General features: G+C 44.3%; 1 protein-coding gene across 4 annotated transcripts in view; it reads left to right on the top strand.

The window, feature by feature from the left end:
• Positions 1-26,902, top strand: part of ACBD4 (acyl-CoA binding domain containing 4) — a 256,696-nt gene that overhangs the window by 29,810 nt on the left and 199,984 nt on the right. For all 4 annotated transcript variants that reach the window (XM_086923872.1, XM_086923869.1, XM_086923870.1 and 1 more), the window contains one exon: positions 1,923-2,043. In XM_086923872.1, coding sequence (XP_086779998.1) covers positions 1,923-2,043 — 121 coding nt within the window. The remainder of the gene's footprint in view (positions 1-1,922; positions 2,044-26,902) is intronic.

Here is a 26,902-nt window from a genome sequence, read left to right as displayed (position 1 = left end):
TGGCATTTCTATCCTTTCTTCTGCTCTTTACTTTCTCCTTCAGTTCCTTCATTTGTCGAAACACTTGAGCTGAATGACCAATCATCCCTCATTCCTTCAATCTCTTACCACTTGGCCGTATATTGCTTAGTCGTCGCACAAATGGAAGCATCTTGATTCCATTGACTGTTTCAGACTCTCATAAAGGAATGGCTAAGACTATGCATAGGATCATCCGATGCTTTATGTGTGCCTGATCTTAAACACCTTGTCATGATGTACAGCAGATACTTCATAAGCTGAGAAGTAGAGGTACTGGATTTTTCTACAAAATATTGAAAATAGATTTCAAGTCAATTTATTTGATAATATTGCCAACAACTGTCTTAGGGAAACTAGAATTTGCAGAAAGGATATGGGAATATTCATATGAGTTCAATTTTTCTACATTAAGAGGGGGGGATTTTAGGCTCATGCACTTTTTCAGTAAATGGTTGTAATAATTAACCCATGAGTTTTTGGATAAAAATGGGGCCAGTGCCAATCCAATTCGTCCTAGCTAATTAAATCCATAAAGCAATATATTGAAGCACTCCAAAAATTTGGATAAATAACACTTGAGGACAAATAACCAGAAAAGTCTGTTTATAAGTCCAAGGTCATTTGATATATTTTCATGTCAAGTGTTTTATCCCCAATGGGACTTTTTCAAGCTGTATGACTACAAACTGTAGTTCAATTTCCTCTAACAATTATCAATATTTTCAAGTTCCCTATGAAGTGGTGTTGCTATTCAGTCATCAGCAACACTGGCGTAGAGAGCTCCAATAAACTCTGTCCCTCGCAAAACGAAATGTAAGCTTGAAAATATTGATGATAAACAAATGAGGATGACTACATTTGTTATTAGGAAGAATCCAACAGTCCAATAAGTCACAGGAGAGATCAACTAGAAGAATCTCGTACTCTGGCATCTATATCGCCTTACTTCATCTATCATTTTTAGAGGAATAAGAAATACAGTTTGTAGTTATACGCCTTAAAGTCCAATTGAGGATGAAACATGTGTCGGCTGATGTTCATGTACTTGGTTGGAAGTGTGTAAACACAATAAAGATGACACAAATATATCACATGACCCTGGACTAACGGACTGACTTTTCTATTTTTTTTGGGCCTCAAACAGTGCAATTCAAACAAATTGTGGAGTGCTCCAGTATGTTGTTTTATGGTTTCGTTGTTAGTTATGCTTTGGAGTAACACCATAAATTTCCTTACATGTATCAGGCGTGTATACTTTGGTAGCACCAGTCTTTGAACAAGTATTCTTTCTATAGACTTTCTACCCTGACTAGTTGAGTACTGTACAACATCTTTTAGTTACTCTCACAGGTAGATACTGTATATAGCATAGTGGACTAAACCAGCTAAAAGGGCTTGGGGACGTATGTTCTGGTCTTCTCAATATTTAGAAGAGTACTGAAGCAACATTTTTAGAACTGCATCATAATCCATGGGAATAGAGGTGATTCCCAATTTTCTGCTATCAATGCTAAACTGTCTCCTGAAATTTGCTGAATTATCATTTGTCCAAAAAAGTCAGAAGTCCCTAATAGCAACTAGCTGGAAATCCTTAAAATCCCATTTATCTGAAGGTTGAGTTAATAACATTTCTAGAGAGTAAGTCCTTGAAAGGTTTTATGCTGAGTTTATTGGGGCGATGAGAACATTTAGGGAAAACTGGATTTTTTTTTGGAGCTGGACCATATTTCCTAATAGGCTCTTAATTATTGATTATCTGTGTTATGGGGTGGCATTCAATTGGGTAAGGGTGTTTGCTGACTGTGGTGAATGACTAAGGTGCAGCAGAAAGGGGTGTAAATCCCCTATTAAAACAAATGTGTCTGACAATGGTATCTGCTTGTCCTCTTCTTCCTGGAAAGGTAATTGATACCGTGCCGATGGAAGAGACCTCCTCCGAGATGTTTCACCACTTTGAACCCCTCTATGAGGTGATACCAGATATGCCTCGACCTCCCGAACAGCTTTTTAAGAAAATGAAAGGTAAGCTTTATGCACCTGTACCGGTATTTCCTGCACACTAAAGGTGACATCATTGAACTCTCTGACTTGTAGCATATGTATTAATGATCTACCTTTTGTAAGGTATGGGTCCGCTTATTGGTCCCAAAAGCAAGAAGAGGGAGTCAGGAGCAAAAAAACTGAGTATTCTTAGCTGATGCAGTTCTTAGAGGAAGTCTACAGGTACGCAGCAAGTGTGAATCCTTGATGAAAGTGTGACTACGGGGTCCCCCAACCTCTAAGACCCTATGGAACCGTGAACATATTCAATTAATATACAGTAATAAGGGAAGGTCGCTTGATATGGTTGTATTGGCATGCGTTGCACCGACTATGTGAAATTGTCAGATAAACAATATTTGGGGATCTTCTCTAACTTGGTCCTGAATGAAGCCAAGCAACCTTTTCAGGCGACCATAATGGCTGAAACATGACGACCGTAGATGTTGGGGTACATCTTACACCCTCAGAACCTTGTATATTTTTAACCTTGCCAAAGGTATCTGGAATGAAAGTAATGTATCAAAACCATTAGGAAACCCTGCAGGTAATTTTATCTTCCGATTCCTTAGAATAAGAGCTCTGCTAATCAACCGCGTTGAACCCACCCACACACATTAGGCGTAGCGGGTGAGGACCCGAGCGAGAAGTGGGCGAGGGTCCTTTTATAAAACTAAATACGTTTCTTAGTCTTTTTCCGACCTCTAGTTGGTTCTGAAAATAGGTATTAGAGAAGTGTAGATATATGGGTATGCTTATTGGGAGAATAGATTAAAAAAAAGTAGCCCAGTACTTTGCTGAAGCATGCTTTTTGTAAAGTGTTGGATACACTGCTATCACTTACAGTCCAAATAAACTGTAATATGTACGACATTCATTATATCTGTTCAACTAGAATAGCTGCTGGTAAGAGGTTTAAAAATATGTGTGGGATTGTGCCCATGGATTACTGAAGCAATGGGAAATGTTCATGTCCTTTACACCGTTAAAATCTGTGGCTGCTCCTAGAGGGATTCGTTAACTATAATATATTATATTGTTGTTTGCAGAGTTGTTCTATATGAGTATTTCATTAATTCATTATATATATATATATATAGAAGTTGCTGCTATAGACTCATTACTGTGAAGCACTGTAAGCAACGCACAAAACGATGCCATAAAGAGTGCAGAACGGCCCTTGTGTCAAAATTCATTCAACGATCTGCTAACCCTATCCAACATCCAACTAGTCTTCCTTAAATGTTATATCTTTGATCAATAAGAATAGGTATGTGTGACAGTCCCTGTACATTTATGGCTTTGTTAACAGTTTTCTCCATCACGAGACATTGGCACAATTTCCCCAAATCCCAAAATGAATACCCATTCCAATTTGGGCTTTGCCTTTAAAAATAAAATATTATTCCATAGGGAATTAACCGGCCTTTGATGTACAGTTACAAACTTAAGTTCACACCTTTCCCACGTCCTCCAAAAGAAACAAGCATTGACAAAGCCAGCAGGTCCCGACTTTGAAAGGCATTAACTGATCTTTTGCTTTGCCAGTGCTTACTGTCAATGCTAAATACCAGCAGTGAAAAAAAGGGTTGGCAAAGCCAGTAGGCCTGACTTCCATTCCGAGTCTTGGCTGAAATAAGTTAGAAAAAAGTCTGCTCCAGTGAACAGCAAAAAAAACTGCTGCAGCAAAAATAACAAAGCAAACAAGCATTGCCGATGTCAATTGGTCAGACTTATTATTGAAAATGTCTCTTCAAACACTGGTGAGTTTGGGACACTAAACAGTTCCTCCTACATGCGCCACTCTATCACTCATCTTGCAATCATACAACCATTCAGGGACACAATCTTGTATTCACCCATCGAACCACCCCCCCCAAAAAAAATTCTCGAATCACATGTATGATAAATGGCAAGAATAAAAAAACTAAAAGAAATTGGTATTCCGGTGGGCACATACTTGCAATAAAAAAAAGAAAGAAAGTAAGCATAGCCAGCTGTGAATGGCATTGTTTATATTTTATAATTTGTTATTTCTAAATAGCCACCAGGTTTAGAAGATACCTGTTGGCTGTTGCGTAACAGTAAAACTATAATACACTATGGACTTCGATGTTATGGTAGAACACCGCCACTAGGTTATCCAGATGAGGAGACTGGTGAATGAAACTATGCGTTCTTGTTAATAATTTTTTTTTTTTTTGCCTGCCTGCATCTCTATATGTGAGACCTGGTTAACAGGATTTTACTTTTGTTTTGATTGGAGAAGTGCCACTGCCGCATTAGAGTATCCTGGAACCGAGTATTTATTTTCCCTGGCCTTCCCCTGCCCCTGAAAACCACTTATACCGCTTCCTGCCATAAATTGTGATAGAATTGTTTTAGTCATAACTTGGGCTCAAAATGTGGTCCTTGGGCGTTCTAGCTGGCATTATTGCTAATTTCACCATTGTTACATCACTAATGATCTTTATTTCTAGAGTGGTTCTGCTTGGCAGGCCGTCAAATCAAATATCCCTAACTGAATTCAAGACGCCAGTGGAGTTTGTTAAATTTCTTTGCCTCTGTGCCCAAAAAGGATGCAAGTTAAGAAAGGTGTATTTACCAAAACTCTAGACATACATTTTTGACCTCGCTGCCAGGATGTCTCTTAAAAGGTAGATTGCACTCAGCAGCCCTGCTGTTTACTACACGACCAGTACAATACAACAGCATAGTATATGCCGTGCCATTGCATGGTGACCTGAAGTGGCAGAAAATAAAAATCACATTTCACTCAATCGAAAAACAACCATGATTAAAGAAATGAGCACTGAGGTAATTGGATTTGCGGAGTTGTCAAGTCAAATGATCTTTATTCGGATAAAGATAACCATGAAAGCACAATCCATCACCACCAAAATGAAACAGAAGAATGCATAAAATGTTAACATATATATGCATACCTTCCAATACAAATTACACTGTTAAAAACTTTAAAAAGTTGGATGGGCCTATAAAAGCTAAAAGCATTGGTAGCAAAGTGCAAAATAACGCTTTAGGTCGTTTTTACAATATAGTACAAGTAAAGTGCAAAAGTGAACAGTAAATCAAACAAAAACAGCAGCATTGATATCATTGTGCAAAATAGCATTAAAGTCAATTGTGCAAAATCGCGTATATAGGCACATGTCTTCCAATACAAATTAAACTGTTAAAAACCTTAAAATGTTAGTCGGGCCAATAGAAGCTAGCAGCATTAGTAACAAAGTGCAAGGTGACGCTTTAAGTCAATTTACAATATATTTCAAATAAAGTGCAAAAATGAACAATAAATCAAACGATACCAGCAACATTAGTATCATTGCGCAAGATGACATTTACGTCAGTTGTGCAAAAATACAATAATACGCAAACAGTCATCAACATACAAATGTAGTTGAGCTAAGCCCCCCTTTATTTTAACCCCCTCAGTGCTAGCTACAACGTCAACATGTTAATTATGGATGGTATTAATAATTGTCATTAAGCGAGGATGGGAATGGAATCACTCATCGAAGCATGCGAACGTACCGCAGCTAGTAAAAACGAGCTTACGCGGAGGATCAGATCATCAATTCCCAATTTTAAGGTTTCAAGGTAAGCTTGTTCAAAATCCATGATAGCCCATGCCTTAAAATAAGGGATTTGGTACTGTTTTGTATATTTTATATAGTATTTACAAAAGAATAAAAAGTGTAGCGCTGTTTGCTTGCTGCCAAAACCGCAGGGGCAGTTCATCTGCTGGAGATTATTGTTATATCCTATCGGAAAGCAGAGTGAATATTTTATACTGCCATCCCTAAGGCGGTAAAGTAAGCTCCTTTTCCATCTTCCTATGCTTTTCCCAAGGTATTGCTGTTGCATGTCATTTTTGGTGCTTATCGTTTCCAATAGGGGCATGTATCCAATTATCGATGTCTTCTGTTACTCAATAGTCTGTCTTTCTTTGAGATAGTGGTTGTACAATGCCCCTCTGACAGATTTAATATTTATGCCTTCTGCTGTTACCGGACGTGAAAATATGTGCTCCAGCTTTATACTGGCTAAACTATCTTTTACTGCCATAAGCCATGGTATGCTACCACCTCTATCACATTTGAGACAATCAATAATTATTTCTCTAATTAAGGTGGCAGCAGGGTTCTGCCATAGTTTTATCCAAAATAAAGCTGGGCGGAACCTGATAAAATTCTCCACATAATATAAATTCAGTTCCCTGTGGCATATGTAGGTTGGAGAGGAGATTTGAGCCCCGAGAATTTTTCTACAAAACCTATTCTCCTCAACTTGAATTCCTCTGCAGTTCGCATACCCCCAAACTTCGGCGCCATAGATGGCTGTTGGTAAACATTGTGATTTGTATATCTGAATCATCGGTACAACCACCTCAGCCTGTTTTGGTTGCCTGAGGCTGATGATGGAATTCACTGCTTTAGAGAGTTTGGTTCTGCCATTGGCCACGTGGGCTTGCCAAGAGCCGGAGTCCGCAAAGACTAGGCCCAGGTATGGGAAAGTGCTTGTACATACTAATGATTCGCTGCCCAGTTTTATAGACTTGATGCAATGCTTTTTTGGCCCACAAGTCATTATATAAGATTTTTTTAAATTCGGAAGAAGGTCCAAACTGGCCATAAAAGATACAAAGCCATTAACTAAAGTGCGTAGTGCATTTGGTGTGCGGCCCATAAGGACTGCATCATCGGCATAAAGAAGCACGGGGAAAAATTTGCCATTAATTTTGGGTACATCACTAGTTAGTTTGGACAGGGAGTTATGCAATTCATTTATATAAAGAATAAAAAGCAGAGGGGCCAGAACACAACCTTGTCTGACCCCTCTGCCAATAGTGATGTCTCCAGAAACCTCCCTGTCGTTGCATATCCTCACCCGTGCCTTTAAGTCCCTGTGCAAATACGCCAAAAAATAAACCAAAGCCTCATCCAACTCATATTTTAAAAGGATCTCCCATAGGAGCGATCTGTTAACAAAATCAAAGGCTGAGGTTAAATCCATAAATCCCAAATATAGTGGTGTTTTTTGGGCGAACGTATATTTGCCCAACATAAGCTTCAAATTCAAACATTGTTCCACAGTGCCAACGTTACTTCTGAATCCCAGCTGACAATGATTTAAAATTTGGTTGTCTTCAGACCAGCTCCTAATTTTATTAAAGACAATCCTGCCCAAGATCTTTAAGGTGTTATCTATCAAGGAAATTGGGCGGTAACAGCTCGGGTTAGATCTGTCGCTTTTTTTAAAGATGGGCACAATAATACTGGTCGACCATGAATTCGGGACAGCTGTAGTAGTTAGGTTGTTAAAAACATTGCATAGAAGGGGAGCCCAGAACTCAGGTTTATATTTTATAAGATCAATAGATAACCCATCCGGGCCTGGGGCTTTATTCCCTGCTCTTTGATTTATGGCATCCTCGACTTCAGACATTGTTATAACTAACTGTGGCACTGGGAAACATGTATCATTGCTAAGAACCGTTATGGGAGCAGTATAAATTCTAGCAAAGTGCTCTTTCCAAAGTTCCCTGGGTATGTTACAGCTTATTGGAGTGATAGCCGAGTCCATAGACCTCATTTCTTTAACTGCACTCCAAAATCCAGTTACATCTTTAAGTAGTGCAGCACAAGCAAGATTTTCCCAACGTTCTGTCAACATTTTTTCAGAACGAGATTTAGTTGCTTTCTTGTAACAGGCTCTTAGTGATCTGACTAGAGTTAAATCCCTGGGTGTGCCTGCTAATGCTACACGCAGGTCTCTATTGGCCCTCGAGCAAGTACTGTTAAACCATCTAGGATTTTTGCTTTGCTTAGTGGCGGATTTAGAAATTATGTGTTTAATACCGGCACACAGACCGCTGAAGGCCTCAACAATCTCGCTGCCCGTAGTGCTGCTCGATAAGCAAAGATCTACCAATGAAGGATACGATTTTATCATGCGTTCAAGCAGGGCCTTATTATCTATAACCTTCCAGATTAATCTAAATTTGTCCGTGGATGCCACCAGCTATTTTGCTTCTATTCTTTTTGAGTAAGGAATTTAGAAGAAAGTCAAATAGTTATTGTAATTGGATTATGGTCACCTTGACTAGTGCATAAAACCTCAGCCTTAACTAAAAAATGTTCCAGTACAGATGATATAAAAACATAATCTATACTAGATGATCATCCACGACCTCTATAGGTAGGCAAATGACCTTTATTCGAGTCAACACCAGCCTTTTCCATTGTATTGATTAAATTACGGGAGGATAAATAATTACAAAGCTCCTCACCCCTTTTACATGTATTAATCCTTGCCATCACAGGGGTGGTGTTGTCGATATCTCTGTGTAACCGTGCATTAAAATCCCCACCTAAACAGAGGCCATCTAATTTACCATACCTCTGTACATCTTGTAGTCCATCAATAAATTCAAAGAAATTGATAACATTTCTATTTGGTAGTGATGTAAAATCATTATTATAAAAATTAATTAAACATATCGAGGCCCCCCTGTGTAGATTGTGGCTTGAAAGTTCTCATTATTTGTCACCAGGGGTTTTATGCTACCCCCAGCTGCGATCTTTATCCATGGCGATAGACCCCCGCATGGGCGTCCCATCTTAGGGCTTGGGGCAATGCTATTATAGCACACAAATCCTTCAAGAAACAATTCATTTGTACACCATGTCTCTTGGAACATCAGGATATCATATTCATTAACCAAGTCCACCCACTCCATAGAGTTTAATTTGGAACTCAGTCCTGCGATGTTCCAGCTTAACAAATTCAGGTTAGGGTCTAAACCTCTGGGTTCTACAACAATTGGGCATTTGACTAAAGATTCCACTAATTCTGGTATAGTGGACAATATTTGACTTGATAGTCAGTCCTCACTTTCTAGACCAGACAGGGCTGTGAACCGATTTTGTGTGGTATATATTGGGGTTGGAAGATTACGTGTCCAAGTGGGAGGTTTGTAGAAAAAACCTAAGGGTAATGGGTGTATATGGGTTGGGGCAGTGTTGATAAGGGTTTGTGCTCGTAATAGCCATTTCACCAAGGGTGGGAGTCTAAAATTCACGACTATGCAGTCACCAGAAATGTTCTTTTCTGATGGTCCCACCCACCCTACTCGACGGACCATCAGAATTTTGTTAGCATTCGTCGTCCCTAAACCCTTGTACTTCGTTAGCCAATCAATGCATTTATTCTTAAGTTGTTCCCAAGATTCAGATTGGTCTTTTTTAAGTGGAGGAACCCTCGCTAGAACCACGACATAAGGACATGCTTCCGGAGGTAAATTTAGAACGTCCTTGGATGGGCTATTACCCAAATTATTAGGTATAGAAGTAATAATCTGGGCAATAGCTGGAATTATGGGAACGACCCCTGAATGTACAGGAGTAACTAATGCTGGATTTTGTGGCAAGTTATTACGAGTGGACCTATTACCAGATGCCAAATTCGTCATGGGTTGCATGCTACCAGTTAGTTTGGGCCAGACAGCATTCTTAGAGTTGTCACACATAACACATGCAATATTAACAGCAGGGGGTATACAAGCAATGCCCTCATTAATTGAGCTATGAGCTGCAGCCTCTGTTGGTTCAATACACTGATCAATACACTGATCCCCTCTAATTTTATCGACAATAGTGACTACTTGTTTTTGCGTATCTAGTTTCTTAACCAGGCTTTCCATTTCCAGAAACCGGTCCTTGGATGCTTGGTTCCGGTCTGGGAAAGACATGGCTTGGTAGTTCGGACTGGACTGTTCCCATGAGGCACAGGGTCAGAGCTGATTTGCATATAGCCAGTGTCTAACCCAGGGTGGTGTGGAGTGCAAAAAAACAATGGATTTAGGCCCAGATCCTTGTACTAGGGTGAATGTATGACATTGTTCTACATTCTGTCCATCAACTGTGTTTTTTGCAATTTTCACCCCGAGTGTGCTGGGTATACTCAGACGTGAGTCCCAGGCTCTCCACACCACTGGAGTCAAGCTATCCAGGATGATGAAGGCTGATAGCCAGAAACCGGTCCTTGGATGCTTGGTTCCGGTCTGGGAAAGACATGGCTTGGTAGTTCGGACTGGACTGTTCCCATGAGGCACAGGGTCAAAGCTGATTTGCATATAGCCAGTGTGGTGTGGAGTGCAAAAAAACGATGGATTTAGGCCCAGATCCTTGTACTGGGGTGAATGTATGACATTGTTCTACATTCTGTCCATCAACTGTGTTTTTTGCAATTTTCACCCCGAGTGTGCTGGGTATACTCAGACGTGAGTCCCAGGCTCTCCACACCACTGGAGTCAAGCTATCCAGGCTGATGAAGGCTGATAGCCAAAAACCGGTCCTTGGATGCTTGGTTCCGGTCTGGGAAAGACATGGCTTGGTAGTTCGGACTGGACTGTTCCCATGAGGCACAGGGTCAGAGCTGGTTTGCATATAGCCAGTGTCTAACCCAGGGTGGTGCGGAGTGCAAAAAAAACCATGGATTTAGGCCCAGATCCTTGTACTGGGGTGAATGTATGACATTGTTCTACTTTCTGTCCATCAACTGTGTTTTTTGCAATTTTCACCCCGAGTGTGCTGGGTATAGTCAGACGTGAGTCCCAGGCTCTCCACACCACTGGAGTCAAGCTATCCAGGCTGATGAAGGCTGATAGCCAGAAACCGGTCCTTGGATGCTTGGTTCCCGTCTGGGAAAGACATGGCTTGGTAGTTCAGACTGGACTGTTCCCATGAGGCACAGGGTCAGAGCTGATTTGCATATAGCCAGTGTCTAACCCAGGGTGGTGTGGAGTGCAAAAAAACGATGGATTTAGGCCCAGATCCTTGTACTGGGGTGAATGTATGACATTGTTCTACATTCTGTCCATCAACTGTGTTTTTTGCAATTTTCACCCCGAGTGTGCTGGGTATACTCAGACGTGAGTCCCAGGCTCTCCACACCACTGGAGTCAAGCTATCCTGGCTGATGAAGGCTGATAGCCAGAAACCGGTCCTTGGATGCTTGGTTCCGGTCTGGGAAAGACACGGCTTGGTAGTTCGGACTGGACTGTTCCCATGAGGCACAGGGTCAGAGCTGATTTGCATATAGCCAGTGTCTAACCCAGAGTGGTGTGGAGTGCAAAAAAACTATGGATTTAGGCCCAGATCCTTGTACTGGGGTGAATGTATGACATTGTTCTACATTCTGTCCATCAACTGTGTTTTTTGCAATTTTCACCCCGAGTGTGCTGGGTATACTCAGACGTGAGTCCCAGGCTCTCCACACCACTGGAGTCAAGCTATCCAGGCTGATGAAGGCTGATAGCCAGAAACCGGTCCTTGGATGCTTGGTTCCGGTCTGGGAAAGACGTGGCTTGGTAGTTCGGACTGGACTGTTCCCATGAGGCACAGGGTCAGAGCTGATTTGCATATAGCCAGTGTCTAACCCAGGGTGGTGTGGAGTGCAAAAAAACGATGGATTTAGGTCCAGATCCTTGTACTGGGGTGAATGTATGACATTGTTCTACATTCTGTCCATCAACTGTGTTTTTTGCAATTTCCATTCTATCAAGGCACTTAAATAGAGCATTAAATTGTTTATCCATCAAAGGTTTTAAACGTCCATGAACAGAGTCCACTATGATGTCAATAAGGGTATTATCCAATCTTCCACCTGTGCCTTGTGTGATTGCATGTTTGGTTTGGGTATAAATGGAGTTAGCTGCGGCTTCTGATGTTGTCAGGTCTACAGTAGACTCATTTGTTTGCTCCGCTGGGCTGACTGTTACAGCAGTTGTTCCTCGTTTCCACATGCTCAGAGGGGTGGGTTGGGTTTTTTGACGAACTGGCTGTTTCCTCTTACTAGTAGTGTTTTTAGATGCGCCCCTCTTCCTTTTTTCCCCTGCTGTTTTTATGGGCGGGTACATTTCCAATAATAATATCGGCTTGAGTCCGTGATTGTAAGTCTAAAATGTCCTCATTTCCATTACTAGCCCCCAAACCCTCAGGCAAGATGTCGCGCTGGCCGGGAGTGGTGATTACAACATTAGGTGACAATGGGAGGGGGGTAGGTAGTTGTCCTGTCCTGCACTTTCTGGCAGATATAATTAAGGCACAGAATGACCTATGGAGAGTCTCCTTTCGGTTTGCTCAATCTCTGATGTAACCAGGTTGATAGCCTCTACGAACATACTTTCAATGATGGTGACTGAAGATGTTTTTAGACCTGGTATCACTGTACGTTTCCCCATAGGGGTGGCCCGGCCCGGCCTCTTCTGGCCCCTGACGGCCACAGACGGCCCGCCCTTTGCCAGGGCTTAGCCCGGCACAGCCCGCGCGCGTCCCGCGGGACGGGAGGCGTTCTGCTGTTAAGTAGCGCCTCCGGGCGCAGGCTGTGGCGTCACCGGTGCGCCGGTGGTCGCTCGGGCACCTGGGGGATGTGGTCTTCTGCCGTTGCCATCACGGCGCTGTGAAATCGCTGCCCCGCCGCCGTTGCCCTCACGGCCGGAGCTCTCGCTGGTCAAAAAGTTCCTTAGCCCCCAAGAGCGCTTCGGCGCTCCGCTGTTAGGTAGCGCCTCCGGGCGCAGGCTGTGGTGTCACCGGTGAGCCGGTGGTCGCAGGGACACCTGGGGGATGTGGTCTTCTGCCGTTGCCCTCACGGCGCTGTGAAATCACTGCCCCGCCGCCGTTGCCCTCACGGCCGGAGCTCTCGCTGGTCAAAAAGTTACTTGCGGAGTTGTTTGCAGAGGCACTTATATGTATGTTTCATACATTCATTACATATAGAAGTTGCTGATATGGGCTGGTGGCTTTGAAGCACTGTAAAGAGAACATATACCAATGATGCTGTATGGAGTGCAGAACAAACATACTGGTTCTGTGATTAAATTTCATACCGTCTACTAACCCTATCCCAACTAGTCTTCCACGGGTGTAGCAGTATATCATCCAATGATTCCAGGCCCAACTCTGTTTATAAATGCAAAGTATTATTCCATCTACATCAAGTTAGCATATGTTAAAGGCTAGTTCAGGCGACACATGGAGCTTAGTGCGTGACCAATATTTACAACATACTCAGGGTGTCTACATATTTCATGCCACACACCGAATCATCTTGAATTCACCATAGCCTTGATTCAATTGTGGTTGATAACCCTGTGGGAGTGTTAATATTTCAACCAAAGTGGAATCAAGCCGCAGGTCTTATCAGGACAGCGCCGTCTGTCTAGTGTACTGCAAATTAAAATAAAAGGGCTTGACGTCTAGGTAACACACATGCACCCAGTGTTGACAAGCATACACAAGTGTGTCATAGTGTAAGCATACATATCAGTACATATGCTTATGCGACTAAAAAGACATGCAGACGCAACCTCCACTCATACCGTCTACTACCAGTGACTCAAAAACTCCGTTAAACATCCTGTGTTTACCCCCTGAAGAAGCCATCACCAAACTATTAATAGAGATTAGTGGCACAACATCTATGTTCAAGATGTTAGAATAACCTGACCGCATAAGTTATGTGTAAAATGCATTGGTTGAACTCTGCAAGCCATTTAGGAACATGATTGCAGATAGTTATCAAGAAGTATAATGCCTTCATTAACAAATCTGGCGCGGTTTCATCGAGAGATACAGTGGAGAGGTCAGAGCACATGCAGAACAATACCTTTTTCAAGTGTGTGGTCTGGCATGGAATGGGGTCCTAGGCGCACCAGTCATTCCTTGGCTCTGCCACTGCTCTAGACAGCTGCTGTCCACTCGCCCAGGGCAGACGAGTGTGCAGTAGAGATCTCCGACAAGGTTTGAGACAGCACCCGCTATTACAGCGGATAGCTGGCAGTAGGTAAGGTGAAACAAGCATTGGCATAGCCAGTAGGTCTTGCCTTTGGACCTTATAAGTGTTTAGCCATGCAGCTCACTTACAGCAGAAAGCTGTCCCGAAGTGAAACAAACAACTCCCTGAAGCAAAGAAGGGTACAGGTCGCTGGCACCCAAACCAGGTCCTTTATTTGTGGGTTCAAAGTCAATGAAGCCATAGGAAAATTAAACTGTTTTTCAGAAACTGTACTTAAAGCAAATGATGGCTACTGCGTTACATTTGTATGGTGTATACAGTTTAACACCCACATACAGGCTGTCCATTTACCCCGCTGTACCAGTTAGAGGCGCAGGGCCCGATCTAGAACGATTTTGCTGTTTGGAAGTGTGACTTAATTTTGTCCAAGAATAAACTAGAGCACGCAAATTATAGCAACATCCTTGTAAATTGGGCCCATTGTCATAGGCTTTGCTGGCTAAGTTGTTTATAGGCAATCTTTAAATATGGCTTTTGTGAAAGAAGCAGGTACCTTTCTACTACAAACCTTAGTTGTTACTGGAACATGAGTGTGTTGTTTATAAACTCACACAGATTGGTAGTAGGACATACCCTGGTAGTGTGTAAAATATTATATGTATTAATAAAACAACAAACGTGTGTACACACTATGGCGTTTCCCTGACCCAAAAGGTGCGACTAGCGCTGCTCATGATGTTAGCCAACATCGACACCAGAACTTCAGCAGCAGGGCTTTACGTGGGATGAAAAAACTGGGGGGTGGTCTCTCAAATGGGCGTGACAGACATAATTAAGGGCGTGGCTTAAAGACTTTAAGCTAAAAATCTGTGTTTACCAGTGGGCCACCCGACTGGTATTTTTTTGCTTCTGTCATTGTATGCAGATATATGACAACACGCAATATACACCTACAACAAACAGGACTATTGCCTTTGTGAATGGTTGTTAATTGCAAAAGATAATTGAGCAACAACTATGGCTTTGTTGTATATACCCTTGAAAATTGTTTAGTTCTTGTGGGCAAAGTTGTGGTGTTAGGCTAGATTTGCCGACCTTGGAGCTAGCGTGAAAACCACGCTTGAGTCGCGGTACTGGCTAATAATTCTGTGATTCTGGACAATCCCCGTGCCTACTAAAAATAACATGATCGTTGCCTTTGTGTAATTTAACTGGTGCCGAAGTAAAACGCTCCAATATATTCGGATAAAGTTTGCGCAGTATAGAATTAAAAAAACAAGTTCTATTTAAAACCGCGAACTGCTGCAGTGTTAAAGCAAAACGACCGAGGAAAATTCTTATTACATAAAGGAGGGCTGCCGCTGCTAGTGTCAGCGCGAGAAAAGTGCCAGAGAGATGCTTTTTAATAAACATTATATCTTCACAGATACTTCAGATGGGAACAAACAGTCCTGGCAGGCAGCAAGCAGACCCAATTGTGGTGAAAGCCACCAACGTAAACAATCCCCAAGCCTTCATCTCCATTTGCGTCTTGTCAACAGCTTATTAGCATGTAGACATGATTAGCCGGCAAGAAAGGGAAAGCGACTGCAAGCAGGCAAATGTAAACAAGTGCGCACAGCCACGCTAATTGTAAACAGATGGCCCCGACACGCCGCTGCTCGTTCCCGCAAGGTGGATGCCGCCACAATCCCGAAGGTTTCAAAACGGCAGACCGATTCCAAAAGGTCATCACCTAGAGCAGTGCTTGCGCTCTGCGCTGGCTCGACCTAAATAAGCAACAACAAAAAAATAGCCGAGCAGGGGATGGGTCAGGGAAGCAGTGGACTAGCTGGGATGGACGTAACAGAGAGGAGCTGAGCCGGAATAAACTCAAGAAGGCAGGCAATGCTGGCCTTCTTCGAGCCGGGGAACCCTCAGCAGAACTGTCGCTTAATAAAAATTCCTGCTGAAGGTGGAGAAAAGGTTGCTCCACAGCACACCCCTCAGGCTTGCCGAGTTATAAGCTCCCCACCAGAGGAATCATCTTTTCTCAATCCTGTTCCTAAGAGGACAACACCGGCTGCACTCTTTCGCACTTTCTCACACTTGCACTGTATATGTACATCATTGGTCATATTCGGGTACAAGTGAAGGCACAGCCAGATCTGGTGGGGAGGCATAAGTACTCCATCAGTGGAATCATCCCTCCCTTCTTATTCCTAATTACAAGAGGATAACATCAGCTGTATTTTTTGCACTTGCACTTTATGCACACATCATCGCCCATAACTTGGACAACAAAACCTATCCCTGAGGGCACAGACAGAACTGGCGGGGACAAATGAACTTAAAGCCCTTTTCACCCTGTAAATGTGTGTTTTAACAGGTGATATAACACTTACTTTTATCTGGTTTTATGGAAAAATGTACGATGTATTTTAAAATATGTCCTTTTATTGCAACGGTTTTTAGTAACCATTTAATGAACCAATAAACAAATTTAAACGCAATAGTGTTTTTGCAGCCAGACAACTTGCTCTGTCTAGCAAGCGATACCTTAACCACATGCGCGCTAGCGCGATTACGCTCCTACGCGGAGATTTTCTAAATCGCATGGCTCAAGGTGCTGGGGGGTGGGGCATGAAGCTGAGTCGGCTGTTGAGGTATGCTAGTCCGGTGTTGTGGAGTCCCTTGTGTGCGTGGGTGAGGAGCTTAAAGGTTATCCTCTTTTTGACGGGGAGCCAGTGCAGGTCTCTCAGGTGAGGTATGATGTGGCTGCGGCGAGGGATGTCGAGGATCAGGCGTGCAGAGGCGTTCTGGATGCGTTGAAGCCGTTTCAGGAGTTTGGCCAAGGCTCCTGCATAGAGGGCGTTTCCGTAGTCCAACCTGCTGCTGACGAGGGCCTGGTTGACCGTTCTTCTTGTTTCCGTGGGGATCCACCTGTAGAGCTTGCGGAGCATGCGTAGGGTGTTGAAGCAGGAGGAAGAGATAGCGTTGACCTGCTTGGTCATGGAGAGGGTGGAGTCGAGGATGACCCCTAGGTTGCGTAAGTGGTCGGTGGGTGTTGGAGCTGTTCCCAGTGCGGTCGGCCACCGGGAGTCGTTCCAGGCCAAAGGGGTGGATCCGAGTATGAGGACCTCCGTCTTGTCCGAGTTCAGCTTCAGTTGGCTCTTCCTCATCCATTTGGCGATGGCCTTCATTCCTTCATGGAGGTTGGTTTTGGCTGTGTGGGGGTCCTAGGTGAGGGAGCGAATCAGCTGGGTGTCGTCGGCGTAGGAGATGATGTTGAGGTTGTGCAGTTGGGCGACGTCGGCGAGCGGTGCCATGTAGATGTTGAACAGCGTTGGGCTGAGGGATGAGCCCTGGGGTATGCCGCAGATGATCTCGGTGGCTTCGGAGCAGAAGGGGGGAGGAGGATGCTCTGTGTTCTGCCGGTGAGGAAGGAGGTGGTCCAGTCCAGGGGCTTCTCTTGGATCCCCGCATCGTGGAGGCGTGTTCCTAGTGTGTGGTGGCAGACTGTGCCGAAGGCGGCTGACAGGTCCAGAAGGATGAGGACCTGATGTCATCGGTGGCGGCGATGAGGGCAGTTTCGGTGCTGTGATTGCTGCGGTTGTAAGCAATATATGCTGGCTAGGATACAAGATGAAGGGGTGGCAACTGGAAAGGGACTCTCAAACTCTCAAACCTATGTTTTGGTCTTGCCCCCAGATGAACACATTTTTAAAAACCATTATAGACACTACTAGCCATATATGGGATGACATTCATATTAGCCCCATGTATTGATGTTTGGCCATAGTAGAGATGAAGCACATTATTCTTTGATGTCACGTTTGAGTGACCTGGCAAACCCTGGCCAAATGGCCAGGCTCCGTATTGCTCAGGTCTGGACACCCTACAGTTCCCCTCATTACATGTGTTGTGGACAAAGATGAGGGGCTCATGTGCGATGGAGAAATTATCAGCTAATTGTACGTACGTCTCCAGTGAATATAGCGTGATGGGGTGGTCTGTTGCAAATTGTGCGACGATATGGCTCGATTCCCAGCTCTCAGCCTTGCTCACTCCTGTTTTATGATTCAGAAATGGGGGTGGTGATGAACAGAGTGTCTGAATTAAGCAGACCACTCTTACCCAGTCCAAAGATCAGGGCTTGATCCATCACCGTTTTTTAGCTCACTGCACCATCCCAGCTCAGAACTTGGCTATATGCAAATTAGTCTGACCCTGGCCCAGTGCATCATGGGAACAGGGCAGACCAAACTACCAAGCCAATTCTTATACTGGAAAGGAAACAAGCTACCGAGGACCGGTTTCTGGCATTTCAGCCGTCTTCGGCCCGGCTTGCTTGAATCCTGATGGTGCAATGAGCTAGGGACTCACATCTGAGTATACCCTTCCACGCTTATGGTGGACAAAAATGATTCAGAAATGGGGGTGGTGATGAACAGAGTGTCTGAATTAAGCAGACCACTCTTACCCAGTCCAAAGATCAGGGCTTGATCCATCACCGTTTTTTAGCTCACTGCACCATCCCAGCTCAGAACTTGGCTATATGCAAATTAGTCTGACCCTGGCCCAGTGCATCATGGGAACAGGGCAGACCAAACTACCAAGCCAATTCTTATACTGGAAAGGAAACAAGCTACCGAGGACCGGTTTCTGGCATTTCAGCCGTCTTCGGCCCGGCTTGCTTGAATCCTGATGGTGCAATGAGCTAGGGACTCACATCTGAGTATACCCTTCCACGCTGGGATGGGGCAGTGAGATAAATAACGGTGATGGATCAAGCCCTGATCTTTGGACTGGGTAAGAGTGGTCTGCTCAATTCAGACACTCTGTTCATCACCACCCCCTTTTGTGAATCGATTTTGGCCACTATAGGTGTGGCAGGGTATACTCAGACATGAGTCCCTTTCTCACTGCTCCATCAGGATTCAAGCAAGCCGGGCCGAAGAAGGCTGAAATGCCAGAAACCGGTCCCCGGTAGCTTGTCTCCTTTCTGGTAAAGAATTGGCTTGGTAGTTTAGTCTGCCCTGTTCCCATGATGCACTGGGCCAGGGACAGACTGATTTGCATATAGCCAGGTTCTGAGCTGGGATGGGGCAGTGAGATAAATAACGGTGATGGATCAAGCCCTGATCTTTGGACTGGGTAAGAGTGGTCTGCTCAATTCAGACACTCTGTTCATCACCACCCCCTTTTGTGAATCGATTTTGGCCACTATAGGTGTGGCAGGGTATACTCAGACATGAGTCCCTTTCTCACTGCTCCATCAGGATTCAAGCAAGCCGGGCCGAAGAAGGCTGAAATGCCAGAAACCGGTCCCCGGTAGCTTGTCTCCTTTCTGGTAAAGAATTGGCTTGGTAGTTTAGTCTGCCCTGTTCCCATGATGCACTGGGCCAGGGACAGACTGATTTGCATATAGCCAGGTTCTGAGCTGGGATGGGGCAGTGAGATAAATAACGGTGATGGATCAAGCCCTGATCTTTGGACTGGGTAAGAGTGGTCTGCTCAATTCAGACACTCTGTTCATCACCACCCCCTTTTGTGAATCGATTTTGGCCACTATAGGTGTGGCAGGGTATACTCAGACATGAGTCCCTTTCTCACTGCTCCATCAGGATTCAAGCAAGCCGGGCCGAAGAAGGCTGAAATGCCAGAAACCGGTCCCCGGTAGCTTGTCTCCTTTCTGGTAAAGAATTGGCTTGGTAGTTTAGTCTGCCCTGTTCCCATGATGCACTGGGCCAGGGACAGACTGATTTGCATATAGCCAGGTTCTGAGCTGGGATGGGGCAGTGAGATAAATAACGGTGATGGATCAAGCCCTGATCTTTGGACTGGGTAAGAGTGGTCTGCTCAATTCAGACACTCTGTTCATCACCACCCCCTTTTGTGAATCGATTTTGGCCACTATAGGTGTGGCAGGGTATACTCAGACATGAGTCCCTTTCTCACTGCTCCATCAGGATTCAAGCAAGCCGGGCCGAAGAAGGCTGAAATGCCAGAAACCGGTCCCCGGTAGCTTGTCTCCTTTCTGGTAAAGAATTGGCTTGGTAGTTTAGTCTGCCCTGTTCCCATGATGCACTGGGCCAGGGACTGACTGATTTGCATATAGCCAGGTTCTGAGCTGGGATGGGGCAGTGAGATAAATAACGGTGATGGATCAAGCCCTGATCTTTGGACTGGGTAAGAGTGGTCTGCTCAATTCAGACACTCTGTTCATCACCACCCCCTTTTGTGAATCGATTTTGGCCACTATAGGTGTGGCAGGGTATACTCAGACATGAGTCCCTTTCTCACTGCTCCATCAGGATTCAAGCAAGCCGGGCCGAAGAAGGCTGAAATGCCAGAAACCGGTCCCCGGTAGCTTGTCTCCTTTCTGGTAAAGAATTGGCTTGGTAGTTTAGTCTGCCCTGTTCCCATGATGCACAGGGCCAGGGACAGACTGATTTGCATATAGCCAGGTTCTGAGCTGGGATGGGGCAGTGAGATAAATAACGGTGATGGATCAAGCCCTGATCTTTGGACTGGGTAAGAGTGGTCTGCTCAATTCAGACACTCTGTTCATCACCACCCTCTTTTGTGAATCACTCCTGTTTTATTGCGCCTTGAGACTTTGAGCCATCCCCACTCCTTCTAGGCTATTTAGTATGCTCTGAAGTAGACAGCTTATTTTTCTTAAAGATCATTTTCCCTCTCGATATTGTACAATAAAAGTGGATAGCCTTTTGCCCCATCTCCCTTTTATGAAAACCTACAAATAGCTTTTTAAAGAAGATGCAAAATAGATGTTATTTGTCTTTCTTTCAAATTGCCGTCATTAAAGCGTTAAACTGTATAATACCACTATTTACTATTCAGTCACCGCTGATAGATTTGTTTGTAACTTTAACATAATTAATGGATGCTCCTTGTGAACAATTACATGAAAGCACTTTGGGGAGAGGAGTTGGCCTAACGGCTAGGGTGGTCTACCTCAAATCTGGGGAACCGAGTTCGAGTGTCGGATGAGCAACATCCTGTGATTCTGGGAAAATCACTTAATCTCCCCGTGCCTAACAAAAATGAATGTGTCCTCATGTAACGCAACTGGTGCTCGTGTAAAGAGCTCTGATACCCGATTCCTTCGGGTCAAGTTTGCGCTATATAAAACACCGTAAAAACAACAAAAAAAACTTTGCAGGCTTTACCATGGACGTTTTCTTGGTAATAAGCACTTCTTTGTGCAGGGTAAGTGAGCTACACAGGTGCCACCTTGGTGTAGCTACTCTTAATATGGCAACCATCGTGGAAGGACACAAAGTGATATACCAGGACGAGACCCACGCCTTGAAATTTATCGGTAACTCTAGTCTTGGCTGTGTGAGGGAACATGCTTAGTAGGACATGTTCTGGTGTGCGTGGTATGTCCCACTCTATAATCCGCCCTACTTCTCCTATAACTTCCTGCCAGTAGTTCTCTAGCGTCGGACTACTCCACTGCATGTGTATCAGCTTTGCTCCCTTTTCTCTGCATCTTGGGCATTACGCATCTTCCCTATGGAAGAGCTGGTTAATTCGGTCTGGGGTAAGGTATGCCCTATGTAGTATATAAAAAACAATCAAGCCAAACATTGCGTTGCGAGAGACCCAGTCTTTGTCCCAGTCTTTGTCCTCTAATGGTCTGCCCAGGTCGTCCACCCACTTAGTTTGTAGGCCCTCGAGCAGATACGTAAAGTCACGCTTAATGGCCCTGTATAAGCATGTGACCGCTTTTATGGTGCCCCCCCCCCAGAACCTACAATACTGGTGGCTGCAGATGGTTAGCCAAGACTCCAATTGTTTACTTACATCTCCAGTGGTTGGTGCGGGGGGTGTTAAGCCAACACTACGAGATGCTTGGAGGTTTACGCCGAGATACAGTCTCCACACACAATAAGGGTCAGTGTCTAGAAAGTGGTCTTAGTTCTAAAGGTCTAAAACTTTTCTTTGTAAATAATAGGACAGTTAAAATTGGAGACAGCAAAATAAACCCTAAGTCCTAACACCTTTAAGGTGTGAGATATAAGCACAAGAGATTAATTACAGGTGTGATAACCTCTGATCTACGTGCAAAATCCTTTTTTGCAGCGTTGGGAATCTGGGATTTGTAGTAGACACCACAATCCTGCAATTGTCCCCTGATAAATGTCGGCAAGTCAAACCTTTTGAAACTCATTGAGCGGAGATCATTCAATAAAGTGAGAGAAATTCAGAATAGTGTGCAGAAAGGTACAGAATATGGGATGTCCATCGCAGCTGATGACTATTGCACCCTATGCTATTGGTATTCACCTATGTAATAAATAGCTCAGCCTTTCCCGGTACTCTTACAATTGGCCTCCTAAATGAATTAGCCACAGCAGCGTGTTAACCAAGAAATAAAGCCTAACCACACATTACTAGGGACAGAGAAAGGGGTAAAACACATTAATATATCTTTACACTCTTTAAACATGATGCTACAGAATGAGAAAATAGTATGGTCTGAGCTCAATTTCTATCAGACATAAGAAAAAGAGAGACACTTCTTCTCTCAGGTGAACAGTGAAGCACGTGGAAAGATTGTCTTGGAGATTCGAGGGCAGTTGTGTACTGTGATTGCTTAAGACCGTCCTTTTCACTTTTCCGTGGAACTGCTTGAAATTTAATTTCCTTAAATTTTAAACTGTGGTTGTTTTGATAAACTGCTGAGTCAATAAAAAAAAGATTTTGCATAATTCTTGCCGCCAGTCCTGAAATCCATCGATGAACAGGTTTTATGAAGCGAATTTATAGACCCCTCTGGCAAGGACGCCAGTAAAGACTTGTAGGCTTGACTAGTGTCAACGCCGCCCCCAACAGCCCTTCTCCGCCCTTTATGGCATGGGGATCCCTTATGAATGTGCCACCTTTCATTATTTCGAAGTGTTGAGGGCACTGTAAGCACGGTCGTAGAAAACAAATAAAACTGCAGTACTGAGCACAGGTGGTAGGCTAGCAAATGATGCCATGGAAATTGTTAATTATATGGTGGGTTGTCGAAATCTCAGAGGACTACAGACGATACGTTGGTGAAACAAGGTTACCTTGATTTATGCCTTCATTTACATTTGAGACAGACGCACAAGTGGAGTAAGAAATAAACTGGATATCAACATCTTTGTTTTTAGTCAAAAGCGTTTATCAATCGTTATAAAGAGAGTGATCTTTTAGACAGTGCAAAAAAGTAAAATCAGTATTTGTGCACATGAACATGGAAGAGAAAATATGAAGACACAAAGTAAACGAAAATGAAGAAGAAAGAAGGCCCCTTCGAGGAAAGAAGAAGAGCAAAAGAAAGAGAATATAAAATATCTGAGTGAAAAGGCCTCCTAAAGATCCCCTCTGCCACATTTGGATGCTTTCTGTTGTTCAGCCGGAGTCAGCACAATGAGTATTGGTAAAAGTAAAGGTTTTGTGCCACTGCTGGTTTCCAAAAGGGAGGAAAGTATCCTATGATTTGAAGTGACTATCAAGCTTCTGTTGAGCTAAATTAATTCATCCACAACAGTTACATTTCATACTTTGTTATAAAAGCTGTATATCATTGGTTCAGAATTATTTTCCAAAACACAGTTATTCTTTATTCAATCGACTTCTATGTGTTACGAAGATGAGTGATAAATTGGATGAAGAGTTTGGATGAAGCACAACAAAGTGAGACATGGAATGCTTTTATTAACCTGTTCGACGCTGCTGACGGAACCGTTCCGTCACGCCCCTCGGGTGGGCTGTGCTGGTGACGGAACGGTTCCGTCACGGTCCGGCCGCCGCGCCTGCGCGGCGCTGTTTTCGCGCAAGCACGGCGGGTTTAATTGAGCGGGCGGGGCCGTGACGGAACCGTTCCATCACAAGCACAGCTCACCCGCGAGCCGTGACGGAACGGTTCTGTCACCAGCGCGGGTGAGCCGCGCACCCGCCCGCGACCGTTAGCGTTGCGGCGTAATAGCCACCGCAGCGAAGGAGTTAATCTCACACACTGGTAATTGCTTAGGGTTTGATTCTAATCCATCCTTCTTTTTTTCTGCCACTTTGCCACTCCAGACAGAGACCTGCCACATGTAAATCAGTCCTGGTCCTGCTTGGTATGAATAGACCAGTCCAAGCTGCTAGGCCAGATGGTGACTGCCGAGTGATTACCGCTTTTCAGAGATTTCTGAGGTTTAGCGCTGATGCTCAACACAACCCTCATTGTGGAATGGGAGATCACCCACTGATTTTAAGCCTTATTTTCCACCCATTAGCATGCTCATTCTGGCATTCACGCCTCATCCACTTGTGAACTCTAACATTACAAGCACTCTGATGTTCTATACCCCGTGGGTCCTCAAGAGCTGCGGCCAGCGTGTACCGGGTAGAATCAACCCACCTGACAACACGAAGCTCAGGTGCTCTAAACAGAACTAATCAGCTCTTCCCGAGTCAACACAGGTGCAAGTGCATTCTTATTGCAAAAAAGCGTCACAATTCGCTACGGTAGGATTTAGGCAATGATCCAGAAAATTCTTAAGCTCTTTAAAAGTACTCCTAAGTCAAAGATTTTTTTTTGTTTTTAAATCATATTTTATTGATTCTCATGAACAAGTTGCGCAGGGCATTATCACATTTACATAGTTTCATCGCCACATCTGTAGCCTTAAGACAGAATAGTCGTACACTGCAATGCAATAACACATTATACAATCTGTGACATTTTGACAGTTCTAGATTGACAAGCTGTATTCCAAATTGTTCTATTATTTGTAATATGACTAATGTTATAAACCATTGTAAACTTAACCTAACCCCCCCCATACCCACCCCCCAGTGTTCCAATGTTCTATCGCGAGGTAAATCGTGTCATCGTCCTGTGTAATTGGTCTAGTTGCAATAATACTAGTCGGTAGTACCGCCCCGTCCCGGCACCCATCACACACCTCGTTATATGTCCAAGCGGCAATATAGTTTATTGCGCATTCGGGGTACTAGATGTATGATCTGTAGTTCTACCCTGAGCGCCTCTATCATTATGTCCCAATCCATGGATATTGGCTTTGGGTGGGGACCGCGTGCCTCTTCATAATAATAATAATAAGTAAACTTATAAAGCGCATGGCTACACTCACTAGGGTGCCCCGCGCTGCAGCCCTCAGCTTGTCTGGTGCAGTAACATGTTACAGCTTAGAGACGGATCTATATGCGAAAGTGACATGTTTTTAGTTTTTTTCGAAAGAGTCTCTCCGATGGTTCCTTCTGAAGAGGGAGAGGTAGGTCATTCCAATGTTTAGCGGCCAGGTAGCGGAAGGATCGAACACCCATTCTCGCTCTTTTGGTTATCGGAATCTTGAACGGTCTAGTCCCTGAAGACTTCAAATACCGGTTTGGAGTGTAGGGTGACAGTAGACTGTGTAGATAGCTAGGTCTTTTTCCCTGCAAAATGTGGTGACTGATACACAAGGCTTTAAAAAGTATTCTCTCCTTCACCGGGAGCCAGTTTAGGGCAGCGAGGGCATTTCTTGAGGAAGCTCTCCTGGGCAGCATCAGAACAAGGCGAGCCGCCGCGTTCTGAATGCATTAAAGTCTCTGCAGACACTTGCCACTGGCTCCTAGATATAAAGCATTTCCGCAGTCCAGGCGTGAGGTTACCAGCGCATGGACTAGGGTTTTCCTGGCTACCACGGGAAGCACATCTAAGGTCTTCCGAAACCCTTTCATTATTCCAAAGCACTTTTCGGACACAATTCTAGTGTGATTTTCAAAGGAGAGTCCAGCCACATCCCCAAGTTCTTAACCCGATTACTGGGGGAGGGGGTAGGGCCCAGGGTCTGCGGCCACCAATATGAGGACCATATCGAGGGCGCTTTACCCACGATTAGAACCTCTGTTTTGCTGCCATTCAGCTTTAAACAGTTACTTGACATCCAGGATTCCAGCTCCTGTAGACAAGTGGCTGCGCTTTCAGCCCCTCCCCTCCACAACGTAACACTTCATTGTGCCATGTATATATTGTGGGTGGCCTCTTCGATTTCCATCTCATGGTGAGGGATCTTTTCGCTAAATATCGCGAGTTCAAGGAAGCGAAGCTGGACTCTATGGGAGGCCGATCGTTTACAGAGGCCTAGCAAGCATTCCAAGACGAGTCCTCAAGACCCAAACCTGTAATTGTTTGTATATGTTGGCGGACATCTACCCAGAAATCCCTCAATCACGGACATGCCCATAACATATGAATCAAATCTGCTTCCTCTAGTTGACATCTAGGGCAATGGTGTCGCGTGTGGGGATACACCTTCTGCAGTCGGTGTGGTGTAAGATAAGCCCTGTGTAGTATCATGCATTGTATAAATTTAAACTTTGCATTCCTAGTCACTTTCTTGGGATGTTCTATGATAGTCGCCCATTCCCTGTCCGTTAGTTCACATCCTACATACTCGACCCACTTAACTCGCAGGGCATCCAGAGGTATCGCCGAGTGTGTACGGATCCCCACATACAACCATTTGATTAGGTGACTGCTCCGTCCCATGTAATACAATGCCTTAACTAATTTGTGTGTTTTAGGCTCCTCCCTTTGAGGGCCCCAGTATTTCTTAACATAGTGTAAGATTGATGCATGAAGCATGCATAGATGATTCATTACTCCGTTTTCCCGTACAAAGTAGTCATGGTCCATCAATATACCAGAATTGAAAAAAGCCCAGATCTTAGCTATACCCTCATCCGACCATGGCCGGATCCTGTGTGTCGTGAGCCTACCAGTGTGTAATGGGATTCCCAACAGTGGTATGTTGTCTGCATGAGGAGGGCACCTAGATGTGTATTGTAGTGCTCTCTTCAAACAGTGTAGTGCCGTTTGCAATAGGGGTGGTAAATCCAATGGAATCCCAGCCTTATCTCTTGCAGGTTGCGACCTGCAGCTCAGTATGATAGCCATTGCAACTGGCATGCATAAAATATGCTCGAAAGCCCGGCACCCCCAGTCCCCCACCACTCGTTCCCACCTGTAGCTTTTTAAGACTTA

The sequence above is a fragment of the Lissotriton vulgaris genome, chromosome 5 (genome assembly GCF_964263255.1).
Source record: "Lissotriton vulgaris chromosome 5, aLisVul1.2, whole genome shotgun sequence".
Lineage (NCBI taxonomy): Eukaryota > Metazoa > Chordata > Amphibia > Caudata > Salamandridae > Lissotriton > Lissotriton vulgaris.
The sequence above is the reverse complement of the archived record's forward strand: the minus strand, read 5'-3'. Positions and strand labels throughout refer to the sequence as shown.